At 44.7% G+C, this 21,972-nt stretch overlaps 1 protein-coding gene and 1 non-coding gene across 3 annotated transcripts in view; both read left to right on the forward strand.

The window, feature by feature from the left end:
• Nipal2 (NIPA like domain containing 2) overlaps window positions 1–6,661 on the forward strand; it is a 97,411-nt gene extending 90,750 nt beyond the window's left edge. For both annotated transcript variants that reach the window (XM_060392931.1, XM_060392924.1), the window contains 3 exons: window positions 922–985; window positions 2,100–2,194; window positions 3,952–6,661. In XM_060392931.1, coding sequence (XP_060248914.1) covers window positions 922–985; window positions 2,100–2,194; window positions 3,952–4,064 — 272 coding nt within the window. In that variant the 3' untranslated portion in view covers window positions 4,065–6,661. The remainder of the gene's footprint in view (window positions 1–921; window positions 986–2,099; window positions 2,195–3,951) is intronic.
• On the forward strand, window positions 4,709–4,812 carry LOC132651368 (U6 spliceosomal RNA). Its single transcript, XR_009589073.1, has one exon. It is a non-coding gene; the product is annotated as a U6 spliceosomal RNA (small nuclear RNA).
• Window positions 6,662–21,972: the final 15,311 nt, after the last annotated feature.

Raw genomic sequence — 21,972 nt, forward strand, 5'->3', positions numbered from 1 at the left:
TATGTGCAGACATATGACTACACATGCATACACGAATACATGCATATGTAGACAAAAATGAAATTTCTCCTTACAAAAACCATGTTAGTTTTATAATATTTCTAATTATATTAAGCCTGCAAGCCCGTGTAAAATTTTTGAGTAACTTAAAATGTAAGAATAGCATACAGAAAGACCGGAGCCTACCACAGAGGGCTTCTGAAAGACTCTACCCAGCAGGGTATCAAAGCAGATGCTGAGACTCATAAGCCAAACTTTGGGCAGAGTGCAGGGAATCTTATGAAGGGGGAGACAGAAAGACCTGGAGGGGACAGGAGCTCCACAAGGAGAGCAACAGAACCAAGAAATCTGGACCCAGGGGGTCTTTTCTAAGGCTGATACTCCAACCAAGGACCATGCATGGAGATAACCTAGAACCCCTGCACAGATGTAGCCCATGGCAGCTCAGTGTCCAAGTGGGTTCCCTGGTAATGTGAACAGAGACTGTCTCTGACTTGAACTCAGTGGCTGCCTCTTTGATCACCTCTGCCTGATGGCTAGGCCACAGAGAAGACAATGCCGAAAGTCCTGATGAGACCTGATAGGCTAGGGTCAGAGGGAAGGGGAGGAGGACCTCCCCTATCAGTGGACTGGGAGAGGGGCATGGGAGGAGAAGAGGGAGGGCAGAATTGGGAGGGAATGAAGGAGGGGTTACAGCTGGAATACAAAGTGAATAAATTATAATTAATAAAAATATATTTTAAAGGAGATAAACAGAAAAAAAGAATAGCATACTGAGTCTTCAAATTAAAATACTAAAGATACATTTTAAGGGAAATCACACATAGAAAAAAATGCATTAACACAATTTTTTAAAAATGATATGTTGGTATTGTAAATGACCCTACCCTAAAATTGACTTTGTTTCCTGTTCTTATATAGGCATCATATTTTACCAGGAATTCCTTGGTGCTGCTTTTCTCACTGTATTTATATATCTTTTTGGGTGAGTAAATGTCTCAGAGGTAAGGTCTGTGAAGTTCTATTAATTTTGTATAGGATTTTTGGCATTGTACCTGAATTATAGAAAATGGGAACATACTATAAGAAACATTTTTCAACTTAATACTCTGCACAAGGCTCTGCCCTTGGCTTTGTGGCTTATGTGCCCTTTGAGAGTTCTCCAACATTGGGGATTTTTTAGTTGCAGACAAAATCACGATAAATCCACTGGTTTCTGTGGTTGTTCCATAGCCTTTTAGTACTACATCAGGCACACCTTTCCTTTGGGAACTCTTAGGGTAGATCTCAATTTGACAAACATGGATGCCTTTTGGATCACCCAAAAATAAAAGGTCAAGACTGTGGTAGATCCTTAGTTTTAGATTTGATAGCTTCAGGTTAAGACTTCCTGTCTTAAAGCACCAGTTCAGCCCCTTTAAAGATGTGGTGGATGTCACTGCTTACATTGCAAGCAAGCAGAGAGCCAAACCTTTGTGATTTGCTGCCAATGAATATCCACTTCCATTGGCTCCAAGCACACCCCATTAATGCTTAGCTGCTTCTTGATCTGCTATTCAGCATGACCATTGTTATGCAAACTTGAGCCTAGTCTATTTTCAACATAGGAAACCATCTATCTTGAAAATTCAATTTCATAAGACAGTTGGGCACAGCCAAACTTCTGGGGTCTGGAAACTATGACTATTCTTATGGCCAAGGACAATGAGAATTTTTAGAAAATTAAAGAATAACTTGCTTTGCACTCTTATTGCATGCCAGTAATGAGTCTGGGCATGCATAGATAGAAAACGAGACCTAGTGTCTACCCAAAGGGTTTAGAGCCTGAATTAGCCTCCAGATGGTGAAAACCTGGGGCAGAGATTTATTGGAAACTGCCCAAGCCTTGGTTCTGGGTATAACTATTACTGGCTGTAAGAATTAAGACTAGTTTGAAGCAGTCTACCATAAAATGAAAAAAACAAAAACAAAACAAAACAAAAAAAACTGGGAGACAAAACTGATGGAATTTATGTCATTGTGGGGAAGTTAGAGCTCAGTTAATATTGTCACAAGCTGTTTCAGTATTCCTGTGATCTTTATTAACATGTTTCTTACAGGTGCTTTCTGTCATTCCTTGGAGTATTTTTAGTGACAAGAAATAGAGAAAAGGAACATCTACAACAGCCTTTTATTGGTTTTGGGAATATTCCTGGTAAGAAAAAAAAAAAGATATGTATATTTTTTCTCTAATTTATAATAGATTCTCCTTAGGCCTGTGGTGGTTCAGCAGGTAAAAGGGCTTGACATCAAGCCTGATGACATGAATGTGTTTCCTGACACTCACACGGAGATAACCAACTTCCCACAAGTGTTCCTATCTCCACGCATGCATACACACACTGACAAATAAATATAATTTTTTTTAATATTTTATCCTAGCCGGGCAAGGTGGTACACGCCTGTAATCCCAGCACTCAGAGAGGCAGAGGGAGGTGGATCTGTGCAAGTTCAAGGCCAGCCTAGTCTAGGACAGCCAAATCTACACAGAGAAAGAAACCCTGTCGCGAAACACCAAAAACAAAAACAAAAACAAAAAAAATTCTTATAAATTAATCATTGTTGGCATTATTTTTGTATGAAAACATAAAAACATGATTTTTACCTTAAGAAGTGTATTTATGAAGCCCAGGGAGGTAGAATGTTGATGATCTATAGAGTCAGTTTTGTACAGAACAATGAGATTGTTGAGGAAGTGACAAGGCTGCCTTGATGTGGGCCACTTGGAGGGTATCTTCATTGGGTTTTCTTAAAGTGTCAAAGGACATGGATACCTGGGGATGGCAAATCCATGACAGCTGCAGACCAACTGGTGGTCCAAATACTGAGGAACATTGCTCCTGAGATGGCCTGAGGAAGCTTGTTCACTGTGATCCCAACAGTGACATCACAACAATCACCAGAATGTAAACACTCCTTTCCCTCCTCACCTCCTTCACTCATGCAGACTGGGACCTTGGGTATCATCTTTCCCATGCTCAGCTTCACTGCGAAGCAACTCCCCTCGGGCATGTACAGTACACAGTCAGCCTGTCCTTCCTGTCCGCCCGTCCTAGCCCCACCCACCCACTCCCAGGCAGGGGGAGGGCTCACCTACAGGTGTCCATACAGTAGTAGAGGTAGTCTTGTCCACCACCTGTTAGCATCATGCCTTTAAAACAAAAATCATTCAGTTCCTGTAAGACTGGGAAATGAAGGCCAAGAAAGTGAATCTGCTCCTCTCTTCTGTGCCATGTGAGCTACCTGATCGGGAGTTCTCAGTGACAGAGCTGACATTAGTAGCAACAGCACTCATTATGGCTTGTTTAAAATTGATTTGGGGGAGGAGCTTTAAGAAATAAAAATGAGGGCTGGAGAGATGGCTCAGAGGTTAAGAGCTCTGGCTGCTCTTCGAAAGGTCCTGAGTTCAAAACCACGTGGTGGCTCATAGCCATCTATAATGAGACCTAGTGACCTCTTCTGCCATGCAGGCAGAGCACTGAGGGCTTTTATATTTATTTTTTAAACTATTTCCCACTTGACTAAACCTCTTGTGTAGGATCTGTAGTGGCTCCTGAAGCTTCTGTTCCCTGGTTTCCTGTGCTGTTACATGGAGGGGGAGGGGGAGGGGGAAAACACTGTGGTGAAAGGTTTAGAGATGAGGGACTGCGTTGTGTGGCTCTCCTGATTGCTCTAACCTGTTCTATGCCCAGTACAGGGTGGGCAGACATCATGTGGACAAGTGTGTGACCACATGACAAGCACTGCGAGATTTTTGTGGGCCTTTTCTTCCTTGATGTTTTATCTTCATTGAGAGGGTAACCACATAGTATTAGTTAAAGGCATAAAATGTGGCCAGAGCTGAAGAGAAATTATTAGGATGTTTTTATCTTTAAGAGCTCAGAAGGTCTTTTATGATTATTATCTCCACAGGGAAACAAATGTTGGACAAAATACAACCAGATTCAAATGGCTTATCCTATGGAACCTTGCCTGGTGGAAGTGACTCAACAAAGAGCCAAAGCGGAGAGAAGAAAGAAGCCTAAAATGCCGAGAGGGATGGCTGTTGGCCTGTTACCCGATACCACCTTTTAAAGACACGCGTTCAGTGTGTCAGCAGCTATTTCATGCTGACATATGCACACATTCAGTTCAGTCCTCTCCGCCTGTGGAGAGTCAGGCCTTCCTAACCTCTCACAGTCTAATGCTTTCATGGAATGTCACTCAGTGCTCCTCACACCCTGAGCCTCTCCCTAGCGAGCATCTGACTGGCTGGATCTTAATGAGAGCCTGGCTGCTTGAGCAGGAGTGTCACACAAAAATGCGCGCTTGAAATTTGGCCATAGAAGGCCTGGGTTTCTTCTGCATGTGGCTCACAGGGTCTGCGCGTTGGCTTCAAAAGCACCCTCTAGTGCTACAGCTTTAGCCTTTAAAAAAAGGTTTGATGCTCTTTGTTCTCAGGTGTCTTCTACAAGCCTCTTGTAAGGAATTCACTCCTTGTCCCTGTTAGGATGGCGAGTCATCGTCTCAGAAAACCAACCCTGTTAAAATCTTCCTTTCAAAATAAAGGGCATCATTAAAAAACAGAGTTTACAAGTGGCGTTCTGTGATGGCGTATGATAAAAACTTAAAGACCTGCTACTGGCATTTTTTTAAGCCTAAAAACTGGGAGCATTTAAAAGATATGACTATGCTCACCTCTGTGGCATATATACCAAAACTCAAACAATACATATATTATCATGGCCTCTGTGTAAGTATGACACACAAATTTATAAAGTGTTAAAAGTTACGCCAATGTTTTTTTAATAAAACTCATTTTCTCCAACCTTATGATCCTATTATATTTACATTTAAACTGGAGAAAAACTTTATGTCATACACCTTAAATTGTTACACTTTATCAGGTGAGATTAACTTTCAATAAAATTCTCAAAGTGGCATTTAGTTTCTTAGGGTATTCATACTACATGCAATTTCTCCCCCTAAGTCCTCTGAGGCCTTGCCAATTTTTCTAGAAAAATTAGAGATGATTTGAACAGTGGGTTTCAGTTACTTGACTCTGGCCCTAGAATACAGCCAAGCGGTCAAATGTGAACATAGGAGGCCTCGTGTGACTTCGCTGCGCCCGCTCACCATGGGCCCACTCACATGAATTTGCAGACAGAATCTGTAATAATGGTTTTCCTTTTGCCATACCTAGCATTTAAACAGTGAGAAAAGGGGACACATTTATTGTAACCAAATAATGAGGCCCATCCTTAGTGACATTTTAAAACCTCAGGTCACTCAAGCCATTCTATCCCAGTGTCACTGAAGACACATGTGCTAAACTTGGAGCTAATGATATACTAACCTTAACTATGTCTAGTCTTTAATTTTTTCTTTATTATAATGTAAACTCCTCACCAAACTGGAATAGCCCAAAGCCCATGTCTGGCTTCTGTTCACAATTCCTGCCACTGTGAAAAGTGTCCATTAATCTAGACGCAACAGTCATATAATTAATGATGTTTTGCTGAATGGGTACATACGTTGGCTCTGGGAAGCTCAGATAAGTTATGTGTCCATTGCTTTGAACTATGGATTTCTAGTAAATCTTGACATTGGTTTCAAAAACTGGGAAAAGAGTTTTACTTGACCTAGGACCACATTCATAGCTACAGTGCCCAGTTTTGACCAAAGCACTGTAGAATTTCGCACATATACACACTTAACAACAGTATGCTGCAGTATTTGCAGTATGCTGCAATATTTGCTTTAGAGGTTTTGAGAAATTAAATTCACTCATGGGATATAGAAATGCTTTTGAAATAAAGGTTACACATGTAATATATTTTAGACCTAATTTTACTAATTGTGGTACCCAAACCAAGGTGAACAGAAGTTTTAGTCTGCTGGCTTATCTTATATGTTGTTGTTTTTTTTCTCCTCTTTAGTATTCAGTACCTAACAACCAAAGACAATCCATTCCTTCTGGCATTGTAAGCTGGGAACCCTTGGCTAACATTCAGCTCATCTGACTATTTTTCTAGAGCAATGATTGGCAAACTTATTCAGTAAAACCTTAAAGAATTATTTGGGGGATTGTGTTGTCCATATGGTATCTGTCCCCTAACACTCAGATATTCCATCATAGCACAAATAGAGCCATGGACAATATGTAAACAAATAAGAATGGATGTGCATCAGCAGTTATCAACAAAACTAAATAGTAACCAATCCATGTTGGTAGTTTGCCAAGCCCTAGTCCAGACTCTTTTTGCCCTTGATATATGACTTTCTTTTCTTTGTTTCTTGGCCACTGGATAGCTAAAAGAGAAAAAAAAATTTTTTTTGATACTTCATGTTTATGACAAACCAGATACTTGATATTTACATTAAGATAAGTTTGCTTATATAAGATATAAATGGATTTGTTGAGTTTATTCTCAGAGTCCAACTTTGGCTCTTTGGACACTACTAAACATGCTGGAAGAATTTCTCCAATCTCACACCATGCTGATAATAACTTTAAGAATTATCTCTCAGGCAGGTGACTAATGCAGAGGTCTCTACCATCTAATTGCTTTGCTTTCCCTACACTATTACACTTTTTATTATCAAATCCTTTGAAAAATAATACAATAAAAAGATTGGGCGATGTGGTGGTATATGCCTTTAATTCCGATACTCAGGAAGCAGAGGCAGACTTATCTCTTTGAGGTCAAGGTTAGCCTGGCCTATAGAGCAAGTTCCAGAACAGCCATGGCTACACAGAGAAAACCTGTCTCAAAAAAAAAAAAAAAGAAAGAAAAAGAAAAAAAGAAAAAAAAATGGAGGGTGCAATGGCCCTCGCCTGTCATCCCAGCACTAGGGAAGGCAGACACAGGCAGGTCTCTGTGAGTTTGGCGACAGCCTGGTCCAAAGAATGGGTCCAGGACAGGCAAGGCTATACAGAGAAACCCTGTCTCAAAAAAAAATTTTTTTTCAAGAGATTCAGAATGTATTCACAAATACACACACAGAGAGAGACAGAGAGAGAGAGAGAGAGAGAGAGAGAGAGAGAGACCACCAACATACACACATTCACATGTCCTACATGCAGTCTTGGAGTTTCTGTTCTGTAGTGGAAAAAAGAAAGGAGGCAGATTTTGTAGACGAGTACAAGTTCAATGGTACTCAAGAGTAATAGGACAATGCCTAAGTCCCATTTAGGGTCTAATTGGCTCTAAAGAAAGCAAGTGTGATGGTGGACATGACTCAAATTAATGGAAATAGCAAGCTAAGTTCCTAAAGCCAAGAACCCTCTGTGTGCTCTTTGTTTTCCAGGCACATAGCACATCCAGGAATAGTGGCTGGACATGCTCAGCCGCTGTGAAGGCTGCCTTTAGGATGCCAATTTAATAGTGATGTGAAGGACATAAACACAACACTTAGTAAAATTAACCTTCTCAGCACCCATCCAGTTTTCTTTACTCTGAATAAGCAACTGTAAACCTAATGCATGTATCTGGCACCTGTCCATCCCTCTTTCTGCCCAACTCAGTCCTTTTTACTGTCAAAGTTTTGCTTTTTCAGAATGTCATATGTCTGGGATCCTATAATATGAAGGCTTTTGAACTTGATTTCTCTTATTTATTGAAACACACTCTGTCTTTCATGGCTTGATGGTCTTTTAGTAAGATTGCTAAACACCACACATTTCGTACTACTAAGAGCTAAAAATTGAGTCCAATATGAATGTGTGAGGAATTCTGAGACTGCTTCTAATCGTTATATTCATCAATAGCCTGGCTCTTATTATGGTCATCTAGAAACAAAAAATAAAAAATAATAATAGTCCACACATACACAGTATTAAATACAGACCATTCTGGGGCTATTGAACTCAGTGCTTTAAATAGTGCTTTAGCAATTGTAAATACAGGGAGGAGCCTTCCCACCCAGAAATTCTTGCATCTGCCCCCTTTCTTACCAGCCTGAGGGTACTACACAACACGCTGTCCTGTGCCAGGAAAACAAATCAGTTACAGGAGCTATGGCCCAACTAGGAAAACACTTTCAGTCTGGGTCCTTGTTGAGAGAGTTACTGAATCCCAACCACAGCATAAAGGAGGAATATCAACCCCATAGCAAATAAATGGTTTTTCAAGATGCACCAGTTGAGCAAGCCATTGCTAGAGAGTTCACAGAGTCCTGGCAAGATGCAAGATAATCTCCATGTTCCGGGAAAAGATCTCCTTCCAAAGGACCTGGCAAGTGCACAGATGGACACAGAGCTGGCCTGTTCCCATTGGAGCAGCTTGTGTGGACCAAAGCCACTTCGCACATTTGAGCTGCTGTGCACTTCCAGAACCTTTCCTTTCATGATTCTAATTTTAAAACAAACCTCAGACATTTTCTGAAGTTTGGGCCTTGCTCACTCTGTCCAGAACACCTCACCAAAGCCTTCTGAACACAATGCACCTGCAAAGAAATCATGAGCTTTGAGAGTGCCTAATCCAGAGACTCAGAGCTTAGGGTGCTGCCTGATTATAGACTACTCACCCAAATACCAAGTGTCTCAAGTTGGCAAATACTCATGAAGTCACTAGATCAAAATTGATTGCTGACTATTTTCAGTGTGTATTTGGTTTGATGAATTTTTTAGAGCACTTTTGATATTGCTTCTTGAACACTGAGCAGAAAGTGCAGAGATTTCCAACATACTCCCAGTCCCCATTGCTGCACAACCTCTCCTTTATCAACATTCTTCCTCATAGGGGCATATTTAGTACCATCTAAATATGGTACTAACTACTGATGAATCTTTATCATGCCTCGTCCCTCATCTCCATTAAGGTATTTTTTCTGATTCATTATTTGTCAACTTGCTACAAGCTAGAGTTATTCATGAGGTGAGAACCACAGATGAAAAAAAAATGCCTTCATAAGATTGATCTGTAGCTGGGTTCACTGGGCATACCTCTAATCCCAGCACGCAGGGAGGCAGAGGCAGGAGGAATGATGTGAGTACTAGGCCAGCCTGGTCTACAAATTGAGCCCAGGACAGCCAAGACTACACAGAGAAACCCTGTCTCAAAAAAGAAAAAAAAAATTGGCCTGTAGACAAGCCTGTGGAGCATTTTCTTGATTAGTGATTAAAGTGACTGGTCCTGGGTGCTATAAGAAAGCAGCCTGGGACTGGGTATGGTGGCTCACACCTTTAATCCCAGCACTTCGGAGGCAGAGGCAGATGAATCTCTGTGAGTTTGGGGCCAGTCTAGTCTACAAAGTGAGTTCAGGAGAGCTGGGGCTGTTTACACAAGGAAACCCTGTCTCAAAAGGAAGAAAGAAAGAAAGAAAGAAAGAAAGAAAGAAAGAAAGAAAGAAAGAAAGAAAGAAAGAAAAAGAAAGAAAGAAAGAAAGAAAGAAAGAGGAAGGAAGGAAGGAAGGAAGGAAGGAAGGAAGGAAGGAAGGAAGGGAAGGAGGGAAGAGATAGAAGAGTATGAGAGAGAGAGAGCAGGCTGAGCAAGCCAGGAAGAGCAAACCAGGAAGCAGCACTCTCCCATGGCCTCTGCTTCAGTTCCTGCCTTGACTTCCTTCAATGATGGACTATGATATGGAAGTATAGCAAAATAAAGCCTTTCCTCTGCAAGCTGTTTATAGTCATGATGTCTCTTCAAAGCAAGGAAACCATGACTGGAACTGTATTCTGTGGCTTGATTAAAGGTCTTAGGACATTCATCTACCATGACAGTATCATATCAAAGATGCTCTAATGTTTCTGTGCTCTTCCAGCTCTTCCCTTCCCATTTAACCTCTGGCCTTTTTACTGTCATGGAAGTTTTGCTGTTTCTGGAAACTCATGCAGTTTTTCTTCTACAAGATGTAGCCCTTCGTGCCCTGATACTTTGTTCATTTCTTGGTATTCATCTTCCTTCCATGTCCTTTTGGTAATTTATTTCTGCTTAGAACTGAGTAAGTTGCCACCCTCTAGATATACCACAGTTTATTCATTCATCTACCAGAGGACATCTTCGTGCCTTCCAATCTTGACAGCTAATGGTTCTTACAAGCATAAAATGAACAAGACATGAAGACCAACGTCTTGGGAGCTTACCATCTAGTCATGGAAATAACAGGTATTATTCACTGGTATGTGCCATAGTACATGCCAGGCACTATTCCTCATCTTCTATTTGAGTGGTTTTTTTATCCTTATAATTTATCCAGCAGGGAGGGTCTTCTTTACATTTCCATATTAGAAAACCTGGTCAAGTAACAACATTAGGGTAAGACAAGAGTGACATCTAGAGCATAACATTTACGGAAGCCATAAAAATCTTTTTTAGGGTTGTTTGAAGGCCAGTCCTCTGCTTACAGAATGTTAAGAGGAAGGTAGTCCTAGGTCTAGTCTCGTACTTGCCATACTCTGTCCCAGCCCTGCACAGGGCTTGAATGACTTGATCAGTATTGTTCAGATGTCAAGTAGCAGAGCTTGGATTTGAACCTGACAAGTAACTCTTACAATATTCTTATCACTATTGCCCCAATGACATGTCAGAAGTGTGTTTCTTGGGGCACTTGAACAAGTAACTTAGGAGCTATATGGAGAAAAAGGTCACTATAGGTTAGGTGATGTTCAGATGAATAGGTCGTAGGTTAGTGGAACAAAATGGATGGTCTCTCCACAAGCTTAAAGTTCATGGGTACAGCTCTTATTTGGGAAAGGTTCTTTGAAAAAATTATCAAAGACTCTTCCTTTCTCCCTCCTTTCATAATGTGTTTGTGTTTGAGTTCACACATATGTAAGCACACATGTGTGCTCAGAGCCACACATGCATGTGGACGCCCCTGGTTGATGTCTGGAGTCTTCCTTGATCACTCTTAGTCATTGAGACAGACTACTCTACTCACCTTGCTGCAGAAATTCCCATTTCTGCCTTCCAAGTAATAAATTACTAAATTAGAACCCAGCATTTACAGTGGATCTGGGAATCTGAATTTGGTTCTCATGTATGTCCGTTAGCCACTGAGCAATCTCCCTGGCCCTAATAACTAGGGTCCTTGGGAGGGAAAATCAACCTGGATTTCTTGGGTGGCAGGTATCCCTTAAAATGGTAGAAGAGGGGAAAGCCCATTAATCACTTGAGAATGAAGGCAGAAATGGGAGTCTTGAAATCATAACAAAGAATGCCTGGAGCCACAGAATCCAGAGGAAATCAAGGGTAACTCTCCCTTTTAGGGGATTTTCTTTTCACTCTCTCCTAGCCCCTTATTTAGGATTTATTTCCCCAGAAGGACAACTTGTTTCAGTGACCTAGAAAATGAATATACCGATCAACAGGTTTCTGAAGCACCAGGACACAGGAGAAAACCTCACCGGGCAAGCAGGCTGAATAGTAGCTCAAGGTAAGCTGTGCATGTGCTGGTAGCAAGGGGAGAGCCATTCCAGAGGCCTCTCATGGCTGGATCTGGTATACATTTAAGAGTTTGGATTAGACTTGAGAAGAAAATGGTGGCATCTGCTTCGTGTCTAAGGGTGCAGCATGAACAAGGATGTTGTCTCAGGGCTCTACTGGCTGAGAGACACCCAGTCAATAAAATGCTTGTCACACAAACGTGAGGACCTAAGTTCAATCTGCCAGCCAATGAGCTCCAGATGTGTGATGTCCTGCCTCCCCAAATTCACCTCTGGCCCGCACAGCATTCACAGTATGAACATTCACACACACTAAAAGCAAAAACAAAACCCTCATTAGTCACCTTTCTGGTTGGTTCACCAAACCTATGGCAGAAACAACACAAGTGGAAAAGCTGATTTAGTTCATAATGTCAGAAGTTTCAGTCGAGTATAGTCGAAGGCAGAGTGCAGGGGTGCCTTCCCTCCCCCCGTGACAGTGGTACCATCCACATGACAGTAGACAAGGAGGCAGAGGGTGGGCCAGAACAAGGATGTAGAAGTCTGTCCCCAGAAACCTGCTTCTTCCAGCCAAGTCCTGCTTCTTAGAAACTCTGCAGCTTTCCAAATACTGCCACAAGCTGGGAACTGGATGTTCAAAATGCAGGCCTATGGGGGACATTTCAGACTCAAACCACAAGGTCATATCTAGTATTCATCTAATGATGGGTTAGGCATGGCTAAGTGAAAAAGCAGGCCCAGAAAGGGGTGCTGAGGAAATGAAGTCGAAAGAGAACACTCTTCAAAGTGAGAAAAAAAAATCATTCTCCTGGTCACAAAAACAGGTAGAAGCCAGAGTGCAACAACAAAGGAGCCCTTCAACGACCCTCCTCTCTGTCCACCAGAGAGTGGACAACTGAGCAGGTGGGTCAAGGCAAACCAGAGAAATGAATTAATGAGAATAAGAAGAGCCCTCCAGGCAGTGCGAACACCACCACCACCACCACCACCACCACCAACACCACCCACTGCCAGCTAGGAATTCCTACACCAAGCTGGGAACTCTAAAACTCTGCCTTCAAGACCAGATGACATCTCTCTCCTCTTGCCCTCACTCCCACCCACTTGCTCCCCACCACCTGTAGGGAGCTGGGCATTCCACAGTCACCTTCCACCCGGGTATGGTGAGCTCACAGTGGCAGCTCACTGCTGCTCCCCAGGGAATGACAGCATACGAGGTCTGTAAAGGACAGCAGCAGCCTGTCTGCAGGGGCACAGCCTTGTCTACAGTGAACCACCCGTTTCCCGCTCAGCCCTGGCCTTCCAAGGTCTCCACAGAGAGCTTCATCCAAACCGTGGCTGAGGAGTGACAGCTTTGGTACTGCCTCCAGCTGTATTTGCTGTTCAGTCCGGAGTTTTGTGGAATCTAGACTCATTTTCCCCTGAATTGAGGTAAAGCAAAGACAGCACCAAACAAAAATAACTTCCTGGCACTTCCTGTTTACCCTTTCCACAGTCTCCTTGGCCCTGGCCTAGGAAGCCCCTCTTCTGAGAACACAGAAAGCCAAATATTTGGCTTTCTGGAGTTTTTTGTTTTTTGTTTTCTTCCATGTTTCTATACCTCCACCTTTTGTTACATGCAAGTTTACTTGGGGAATTATTTGGTTCAATCTCACATGTCCTTCTTTCTAGGACTACTGAGAGGCAGATCGGCTGCTGCTTATATGCCTTTGCTGACTTCCTCCTGGTCCCACATATAAACAACAGCTAATTATGCCAGAGCTTCTGATAAGATATTGCAGAGAGATAACCTAAAGGTGAAAGGAGTGAGGGAGCCTGTGACCAGTGCCTGCCACCAACATGCCCTTTCCCTTTGCAGCAAGACGGGCATGTGACATCAGAGTTCACCCCTGGCCCACCCAGGCCAGGGAGGAAAAGCTACGCAAAGGATGGAGCAGTGCCCCAGACATCAGATATAACACACGCTGGCATGTGTTATAACCACTGGGATGTCAAGCATGTTTGGACAGAAGGCCCAAGTGATGAACGAGCCATTTCTGGGTGGCCAAGGGTGACAGGTCTTTCTTGCAAATTGGTACTTGGCACTTCCCACAGCCCACATGCTGCACATGTCTCCATCAAAAGCTGTGAGCACGCCATCACTTTCCTTGATGGTTTTTTGTACCACAAGAATAAAGTTAATAATGGAAAAAAACATTTACCCCTTGGCCAGGGATACTCTGAACACTAGAGCTACAACTTATCAACAGAAAATTGCTGAGAGCAAACCCAAACCTGTTAACCATTTTTTTTTAATGAATGATTGAAACAGCAAGGTAAACATTTAATTTTCATAATTTAAAAATTGTCAATTGCATAAATATCTTTCAAAAATCATCAGTATGAAAGCAATCCTGTCCTGTGTAGAAGAGAAATGAAGCAAAGTAACAAAAAAGCCAACCAGCTTCACCAACAGGGACTGCTCTGAGCTGAACTGCAGCCCCCAGAGAGACACATGGACGCCCTCCACAGCCCACACTGCCTCAGTATGTGACCTAGATAGGGGGAGCCCTCACCCAGCATGTCTGCTGCACTTATATTAGAGAGGATGTTTGGACATAAACATACATGCACTAGGGCCATGTGCAGACAAAGCAGTACCACCAACAAGGAAGAAATCTCTCAGAGAGAGGCAAGGCACAGGTTACACTCTCACCCCTCAGCAAGGGGAACCCCAGTGTTGCCCTGATTTCAAGATTCTAGGCTCCAAACCACAAAATGAGAAATATCTGTTTTTAAGTGCTGTAATTTGTCACAGTAGGTGTAGCAAATTAGTACAAGAGCTGTTGTGTCCTTCAGCACTTGGCACTTATGCCCAGGTGCAGGTCTGGGCCCCACTATCAAACAGGCTTGCTGGGAGACAGAGACCTCTACTCCCTGAAAACACAACTTCCCTCCATCCCCACCCGAGGTAGTTAACACTGCATTCCCGAAACACTGGCGTCAGAGTGGGGGCAGTTTCACGTGTGTCAATGGCCACCAGCAGTGGAGGCAGGGCACATGCCTTCTGGCGCTGCTTGTCCCATCGCAGTTCAGCCATAAGCCAGCCCTCAGGAAGCCCTTTGTCCTCTCTTGGACTCACCCCCTTTCTAAGCCTAATCCCACAGTCTTCCCGCTGGGTCTGTGGTTTCCCAGCAGTCACTCTAATTCATGCTTATCCGCAGAAAGCCACGCTCAGCCACAGTGCCTGCAGTTGTACGGTCTGTGGACCTATTCTGTGTGCTGTCCTTGGCCTACCTACCCCTGACTGCCATACGATCAGCCTCTTAAGACAACAATCTTCTTGGCTGTTACAGTCACTGATGTGTCCTTGTGCCTGGTGTGCTGCAGGCTCCATTCCAGACTGTAGCCACAGCATAAATACTGCAGTAAAGTGAGTGGTTCTAATGTTCTGTTTCCCAGGCCACCAGAGGCCAGCTCCCGGCCCCTGTGTCAGGCCGCTTTTAACCACCTGTGACTCCAGTTCTGAGGACTCCGAAAATATCCTCTGGCCTTTAGGGACACACACACACACACACACACACACACACACACACACACACAGAGAGAGAGAGAGAGAGAGAGAGAGAGAGAGAGAGAATACACTCACACAGACACATAAATAAAAAGAAAATGTTAATAATACTTTGTTCCTAAAAAATGCTAACAGCATCCTGAACCTGCAATGAGCTGTAGTCTTTCCAATGACAGAAGGTCTTGCATCCGTGTGAATGGGCGCCAGCTAGTCAGAGTGGCGGGTGGCTGTAAGTGAACCAGTGAAGTACGCTGTGCCCACCCTCCTCCTTTCGTGAGGGACGTGTCTGCAGTATGAGTGCATTTGGAAGCAATGTGCACAGCAGAACTTCTTTCAGTTTAAAGTCAATCTCTCATTTCTTGAAGCTGATTTGCCCCTTAAGGTGATGCTCCTGGTATAAGGCTGTAGCCATTTCAACAACAATCCCATCATCTTCACCAAGAATAGAGTCTGTCTCCAGAAAACACCCCCTTTCTTTGTCCACAACAAGTTCTCCTCCAACAGGGTTTTAGCAGGAGATGACAGCAATTCAGCTGCAGCTTCAGACTCCACTTCGAATCTTGGTTCTTTCCATTCACTGGTCCTTTTTCAGCTTTTCTTGAAGTGTTTTAAGGCATTAAACCCAGGGCCTTATGTGCTGGGAAAGTGCTCTCTGCTGCTGAGCTTTCTCTCCACCTCCGTTGCGGCTCCCGCCACCACCAGCTAGCTCCTTTCCTTCAAAGTCACCCTCAAGGGCTGCTAGCAACTGCTTCCAAGCACCTGCAAGCACCTGTCAAGACTGATGTTGTGACCTTTTTCCATGAGTCAAAATGTTCTTCTTTCTGTCTTGTTTTCTTTTATTTGTGTGGCATGTGTATGTGTGTGCGAGGATGTTTGCCTGTGGAGGCTGTTTGCCTGTGGAGGCTGTAGGCGGATAGCAGGTGTCTTACTCTGCTGTTCTGTTATTTTTGAGACAATATCTTTCACTAGTGCTGGGGTTCATCATCACATAGACTGACTGGCCAGTGAACCCCAGGGTCTCTGCCTGTCTCCCCCCTCACAATGCTAGGGTTACAGGTGTGTACAACTGTGCCCCGCTTTTATGCAGGCACTGTGGGTCTCAGGTCCTCATGACCCTATAGCCCCACAAGCATCGCTAACATCTAGAATGGTATAGCCTTTCCTGAACATTTTTCCTTTGCCCAGATCTAGCTCCAGGCTCATGGAATGCATTTTTAAATAATAAGACTTGAAAGTTCAAACTTAACTCCTCAGTCCATAGGCTTTTAACGGATGCTGTGGAGGGAGGGGGGTGGGAGCGGGTGAAGAGGAGGGAAGGGGCTACAATCAGGATATAAAATGAATAAATTGTAGGGAAAAAAAGAAATAAAAAATGGATGCTGTGTTAGAGGAATGAAAGCATCATTAATCTTGTGTGTCTCCATCAGAGCTCTTGGTGACCAGAGGCTCTGCCAATGAGTGGTAACATTTTTAAAGGAACCCTTTTTTTCTGAGCAGTTGTTTTCAGCGGCGGACTTAAAACATTCAGAGAGCCATGCTGTAAACAGATGTGCTGTCAGGCAAGCTTTGCTGCTCAGCTTATAGCGCACAAGTGGAGGCTGAGTGTGACCGGTTAGGGCCCCGGCATTTTTGGAATAGCAAAGAGCACTGGCCTTCCCTTAAAGTCCCTCGCTGCACAGGCCCCCAGGCGAGTCATGGCGCTTTGAAACCAAGCCTTGGCTTCTCTTCTGCAGCTCTGAAAGTCCCGATGACCTCTTCCTCCAGGAAGAAGCTATTTTGATGATTGCTTAGCCTAGCTCTCTTTTGGAGTTGGCCCCTGCTTCTCCTGGACTATCTGACTCTCCTGGCCTTATGCTGTGGAGACAGCTCCTTTCTTTAGGTGTGGTGAGCCAACTTCTGCTGGCTGCAGATGCAGCCTCAGCAGCTTCTGTACTTCTGTCAGCCTTCGCAGAACAGAAGAAATCAGGACCTTGCTCTTGGCTGAAAGGAATGTTGTCACGTGTGCATTTGCTTTTAGTTTCCTTCAAGAAGTTTTGCTTTGTGCTAACAATATGGCTGGTTGGCTGGCACCAACGGCCCTGCTTTGGGACTATGTCAGCATTCGCCATGCCTTTCTCCTCATTTCTCTGTAAATCCTCTTCCTTGCAAGCTTATTGTAGGATAATTAATTGGCCTAGTTTCGATATTGTTGTATGTCAGAATGTAAAGGGATCCAGGGGAGGGAGAAAGATGGGGAATGGCCAGCCAGTGGGGCAGAAAAACACTACAGAATATACAGATTAAATTCAATCAATATGGTGACATTTATGGCACACCAAAGCAGTTACAAAAGTAAGATCTTTTGTCATCACAATAGATACAATACTGAGAACATTGCTAAAGAGTGAGCATTCACACAGGGTCTCCTGCACATTTGACTTAAAAAAATGTAGTTATCTGTGAAGCCCAGGAAATCATGGTGTGCTTGTAAATACTTGTTACATAAGTGCATCTCTGAATTCTGTGCGCACATAGCTACAAAGTCACTAGGTCCTCCCATCATCAAATCTTGCCTTATTATTTTTCCTTAAGTGTAATTCCTGGTTGTGTGGTTCCTCTTTCTTCTGTTGCCATGGAAACCAAAAGCCCAGGGTCCTCATCAAGTCAAGCAACAAATATTGCATCCCACAGAAGACAGGGACATGTGCCCATGTCTTCCACAGCCAGAGTCCAGGAATCACCAACCTAGCAGTTGAATATCCTGGATGCAAATGGCTATAATACTAGCACCTTTCCAGTCTAGGTGGCCTTGAGGTCCCCAGGGGCCTCACACAGTGTGCTAAAAGACCGCCCTAAAGACTGGTTCTATGAATGCTCTCCGAGACCACACAGTCTTTTCTCAAGAGACTCTCAAACCATAATGTTACCAGTGCCTCCCACTCTCTTGTCTTTCTCTATCCCCAGCACTCGCTGGTGTAGCTAGAGCTCCTACAATGGACAAGCCACACGGCAAACAGCCACTCAGGTTCCACAAAACTGCAACATCAGAGCTCTTATTCCCCTTCACAGCCAAGGAAACTAAGGCCCAGTGAGGCAACAGCCCACCGAGATCACAGAGCAAGGCATGATCAAGGTGGCATGGCGCTATGGGGCCCGCACAGCTACTGCTGGTGCACCCTCCCACTGCTGTCGGCTCGGCCTGAACAGGTCAGCTGGGGACATGTTGGAGCAGACAGAGGGCACCATGGAAACCCTAACACATGTACTTTACTCACTCTCTCTCTCTTTCACACACATATGCACACACACACACACACATACACATGCTCGCACGTGTGTGCACACACACACAGGGTTTAGCCATGGAAACATTTTAACCCTAGAGGTGATCTCTGAAGGAGGTTGAACTCTGAGCTCCAGCCCTCTGAAAGTTTTTAAGAAATAACAAATAAAAAATAATCCCATCTCTCTGGAATGACGTAGGTGCGGTTATGCCTGAAAGCAGAGATTAGCTGATCCCAGTGGCCCCGGTCAGCTTTATGACGAACTGTCGCTGGCCAGGCAGGCTAACTGCTTAGAGCATTACTAAATCTGTTTTTAATAACGCCGCCATCCCAGGACCAAGTCCTGCCCATCACTGCAATATCATCATCGCTGGAAAGAAAGAGCTGGTCACAGAGGAGAGGTGGGAAGGAGGGAAGGCCTGTCTGTCCTCCAGCGTGGGGCCTCTGAGTCACACAGGGCCTGGGGAGAGGTGGAGTGCTTGAGGAATTATCTCTCTTGCGTTCTGCAGGGTGGAGAAGAAAATAATGGATTCCATGTCAGTCTAGCAGGACATTATTAGTCCAGCCTGAAAACCACTTTTCAAAGGGGCTTGAGTAACCCATGTCACTGAGACATATACGTGCAACTGGAAAATCATAAGCACAGAGTCATCGTTCTTAACGTGTCTAAAAAATCAGAAGCGGGTGCCTTAGGCTGTTTTCAGAATCGGCACCTATTTGTGACAGTGATGTTAGATTGAAGATCCAAAAGGGCAGGATCTTGCAAGGATGGCAGAAGCAGAGAGCCTAGGAGGACAGTAGTGTCTCAGAGACACGGGGAGGGCAGCAAACTGCAACAGGCACAGGAACTGTGACCGGAGAGCCGAGAGGGGGTGGGACCTCAGAAAGCAGCTAGACCAGATGTGAATGTCTAGAAAATTTGGCCATCTGGCTGGGGCCTCAGCCTCCGATGCTGACAGCCCCTGCCAGAATCCAGGCCTTTCTGTATCTGATAAGATGGGTGGAGTTCATGCTGAGCCAAAGGATCATGAGAGTGAGCCTGGAAGGCCTTGGCAGATGGAGTTGGCAGATAGGTGGGAGAGGGCCAGCTCAGAGCACTGCTCACTGGGGAAAGCTGGGTGATCCAGCTCCCACAGCAGTGTGCGTGGGCACAGAACCCCACACCAATGCTCCCCACAAGGCGAGCCAGCAGAGCCACAGTGGGTGGCTCCAAGTGGTCCTGTGGAGAAGGGATGCCAGGGACACCATAAGCAGAATCACACCAAGGTTTATGTTACCTGCAACCGAAGGCAGGACTAAAATATAAATACACCTTCAGCCCCCTTAGGAAATGAAGGGCTGAGGCCCTGTGTGGGCAGGTGTAGCTAGACTCCTGTCTGTGTGCCAGGCAGCCACAGGAGGAAGGAAACCCAGGGAAAGCATGCTCTGTAACAAGTCCTCAAACACCCTGTCACAGTTCCCCACTTCACCTAGGTAAAGGCCGGAGCCCCTGCCCAGTGGCCATAGCCCCACTACTCTGCCACTCCTTGTGCTGCTCCAGCAGCTCCATTTGCAGCTTCCTGCTGTCTCCTCATGCTTCCTACTTGAATGGACTTTCTGTCCCTGGCCATCACAAGGGCTCAGCCTTCACCTCTGTCAACTGGTTAGCAAGCCCTCGAGGTAGTGCTAAAATGTCAGTCACCACCTGACCCTTGTTTTCCCTTGTTCCTCTCAGTACTTCTGACCAAAAATTTCAGAATATTGTACTTCCGTTTACTGTTGGCTTCCCCAACTAGAGTGTCAGCCTCCAGAGAGAGGGAGTGCCACTGATGCGACCTCCCAGAGCATAGCACCATGCCTAGAAGGTGGGGCTTATAGGTGCACTACTGAATGAATGGATGAATGAATGGTCAGATAGATGGGTCGGGGCATGGATAGTTAATTAAGTTAATTAATGGAAAAGGTACAGCCTCTGCCCTGGTTGTAAGCAGGTGTAATGGAGCGGGCACATGATGAGATGGCTCAGTTGTTAGAGCGCTGATTGCTCTTCCCGAGGACCTGGGTTAAATCGCATCACCCCCATGACATCTTACAGCTCACAACTGTCTACAACTCTACTCCTAGGGGATCCTATCCCCCTCTTCTGGCCTCCAAAGGTAACAGGCATGCGTGTGGTACACACACATGCAGGAAAACAACCATACACACAAAATTAAATTAAAATTTAAGTGAAAATAATTGACATTTTCTTCAACACTTTCAGCTCCCCCTTTCAGATCCCAAGCAGAGAAGCCTATCTCCCTCAATCCTTCCCTCCCTCCACCCCCAAAAAAATCATAGCCATGAGGAAGCCTCTGAAAGGTCTCAGGAAGAAAATCATCTGCAGTCATATGGTCCTGACCCAAACCAGCTGGGAACCAAGAAGAGTGCTGTACGTAAGAGTTGCTGTGCCAACAGGGCCCAGTGCTGAGACAGGGGCCAGCATGTGCTGGTGACACCAGGGAGTACCAGCCCTGCCAAGGGAAAGGAGCTGGCAGCAGCATGAAGCACAGACAACAAGCGATTTTAATACACTCACACCACAAATGCTCTCAGGGCAGGCAGCTGCGCTGCTGTCGCTGAGTCCCTGACTGTACGAGTTAACTCAGGCTGCATAACAAATAACCCCAAACTGGAGAAACTTGAACCAAAACAATACTTCGCTTGTATCATGTCTGTGGGTCAGAAAGTGAAGGCCAGTTTGACTGGGCAGTTCTGGCTCAGAGTGCCTGGTGGAGTTATAGGAATAAACTCAACAAAGGTTGCAGAGTCTAGGCAGGAGGGCCGGGGAGACGGCCAGCTCACTCAGTAGACTGCCTTCCAAGCGTGAGGGCCTGCATCCAGACCATTTGAGGGCCCATTGCTAATTCAGCTAGGAAGTAGTTACAGAAGATACTGTGTTGACCCTTAGCATCAACAAAAAAGGCTGGAATGCCAGGTCCAAAGGAAACTCCACTCTCCCAAATCCTGCTGCCCTACCTCCCTCTACCAAAGGAGCCACTTCCTTATCTGACAGAAAGGACAAAAGGCCATCTCTGTTGCCTAGATAGCATAACAAAACTCGTGCTGGCTTCTGGGCTCTCTCACCCTTGTGAATACTTGTTATAGAGTCTGTGCTGGCATCCTGGCAGCTCACAGCGCTCCTACCCTAAACTTGTCCAGCTGGCAGGATTCCCTCCCCCAGCTTCTCATTCTCATTAACCCTGCCATTTGGGCCATGGGCTTTCTCAGTCCCTCTCTTGGTCCTCCTCTCTCTCCCCACACCCCTCCATGGTTCAGGTCCAATCTACTAGCCTCGTTTAGTCTGTTACTTCCTCTCCTGGCTCCGGGCTCTTCCAGATGCCTCTGGCAGGGGTCTCCCTCAGATCTACAATAAAATCTTCCCCTCAACCATACCTTGGAGCAGTCATGTCGCGTAATACATCTCCTCGTATGTGCATGGTTTCGGAGCTGGCCCCTTAGTATTGGATAACTATCTGGGCTTCCCAGCATTCCTTAGTGGCCTGTAGCTTTTTGTCTCTTCCACGCCACATGTCTTCTGTCACTCTGTCTGTTTTTCTTCCTCTGTTCTTTTAAAACCTATTTTCCCTTTTGTGGTCCAATTTCTAGTTTCACAACTTGTATTACTCTCTCTCTCTCTCTCTCTCTATATATATATATATATATATATATATATACACGCATACACACATATATGCACATATAAAACCTGCATATGAGAGAGAAAAAGAAAG

Source organism: Meriones unguiculatus, chromosome 1, assembly GCF_030254825.1.
Source record: "Meriones unguiculatus strain TT.TT164.6M chromosome 1, Bangor_MerUng_6.1, whole genome shotgun sequence".
Classification (NCBI taxonomy): Eukaryota; Metazoa; Chordata; class Mammalia; order Rodentia; family Muridae; genus Meriones; species Meriones unguiculatus.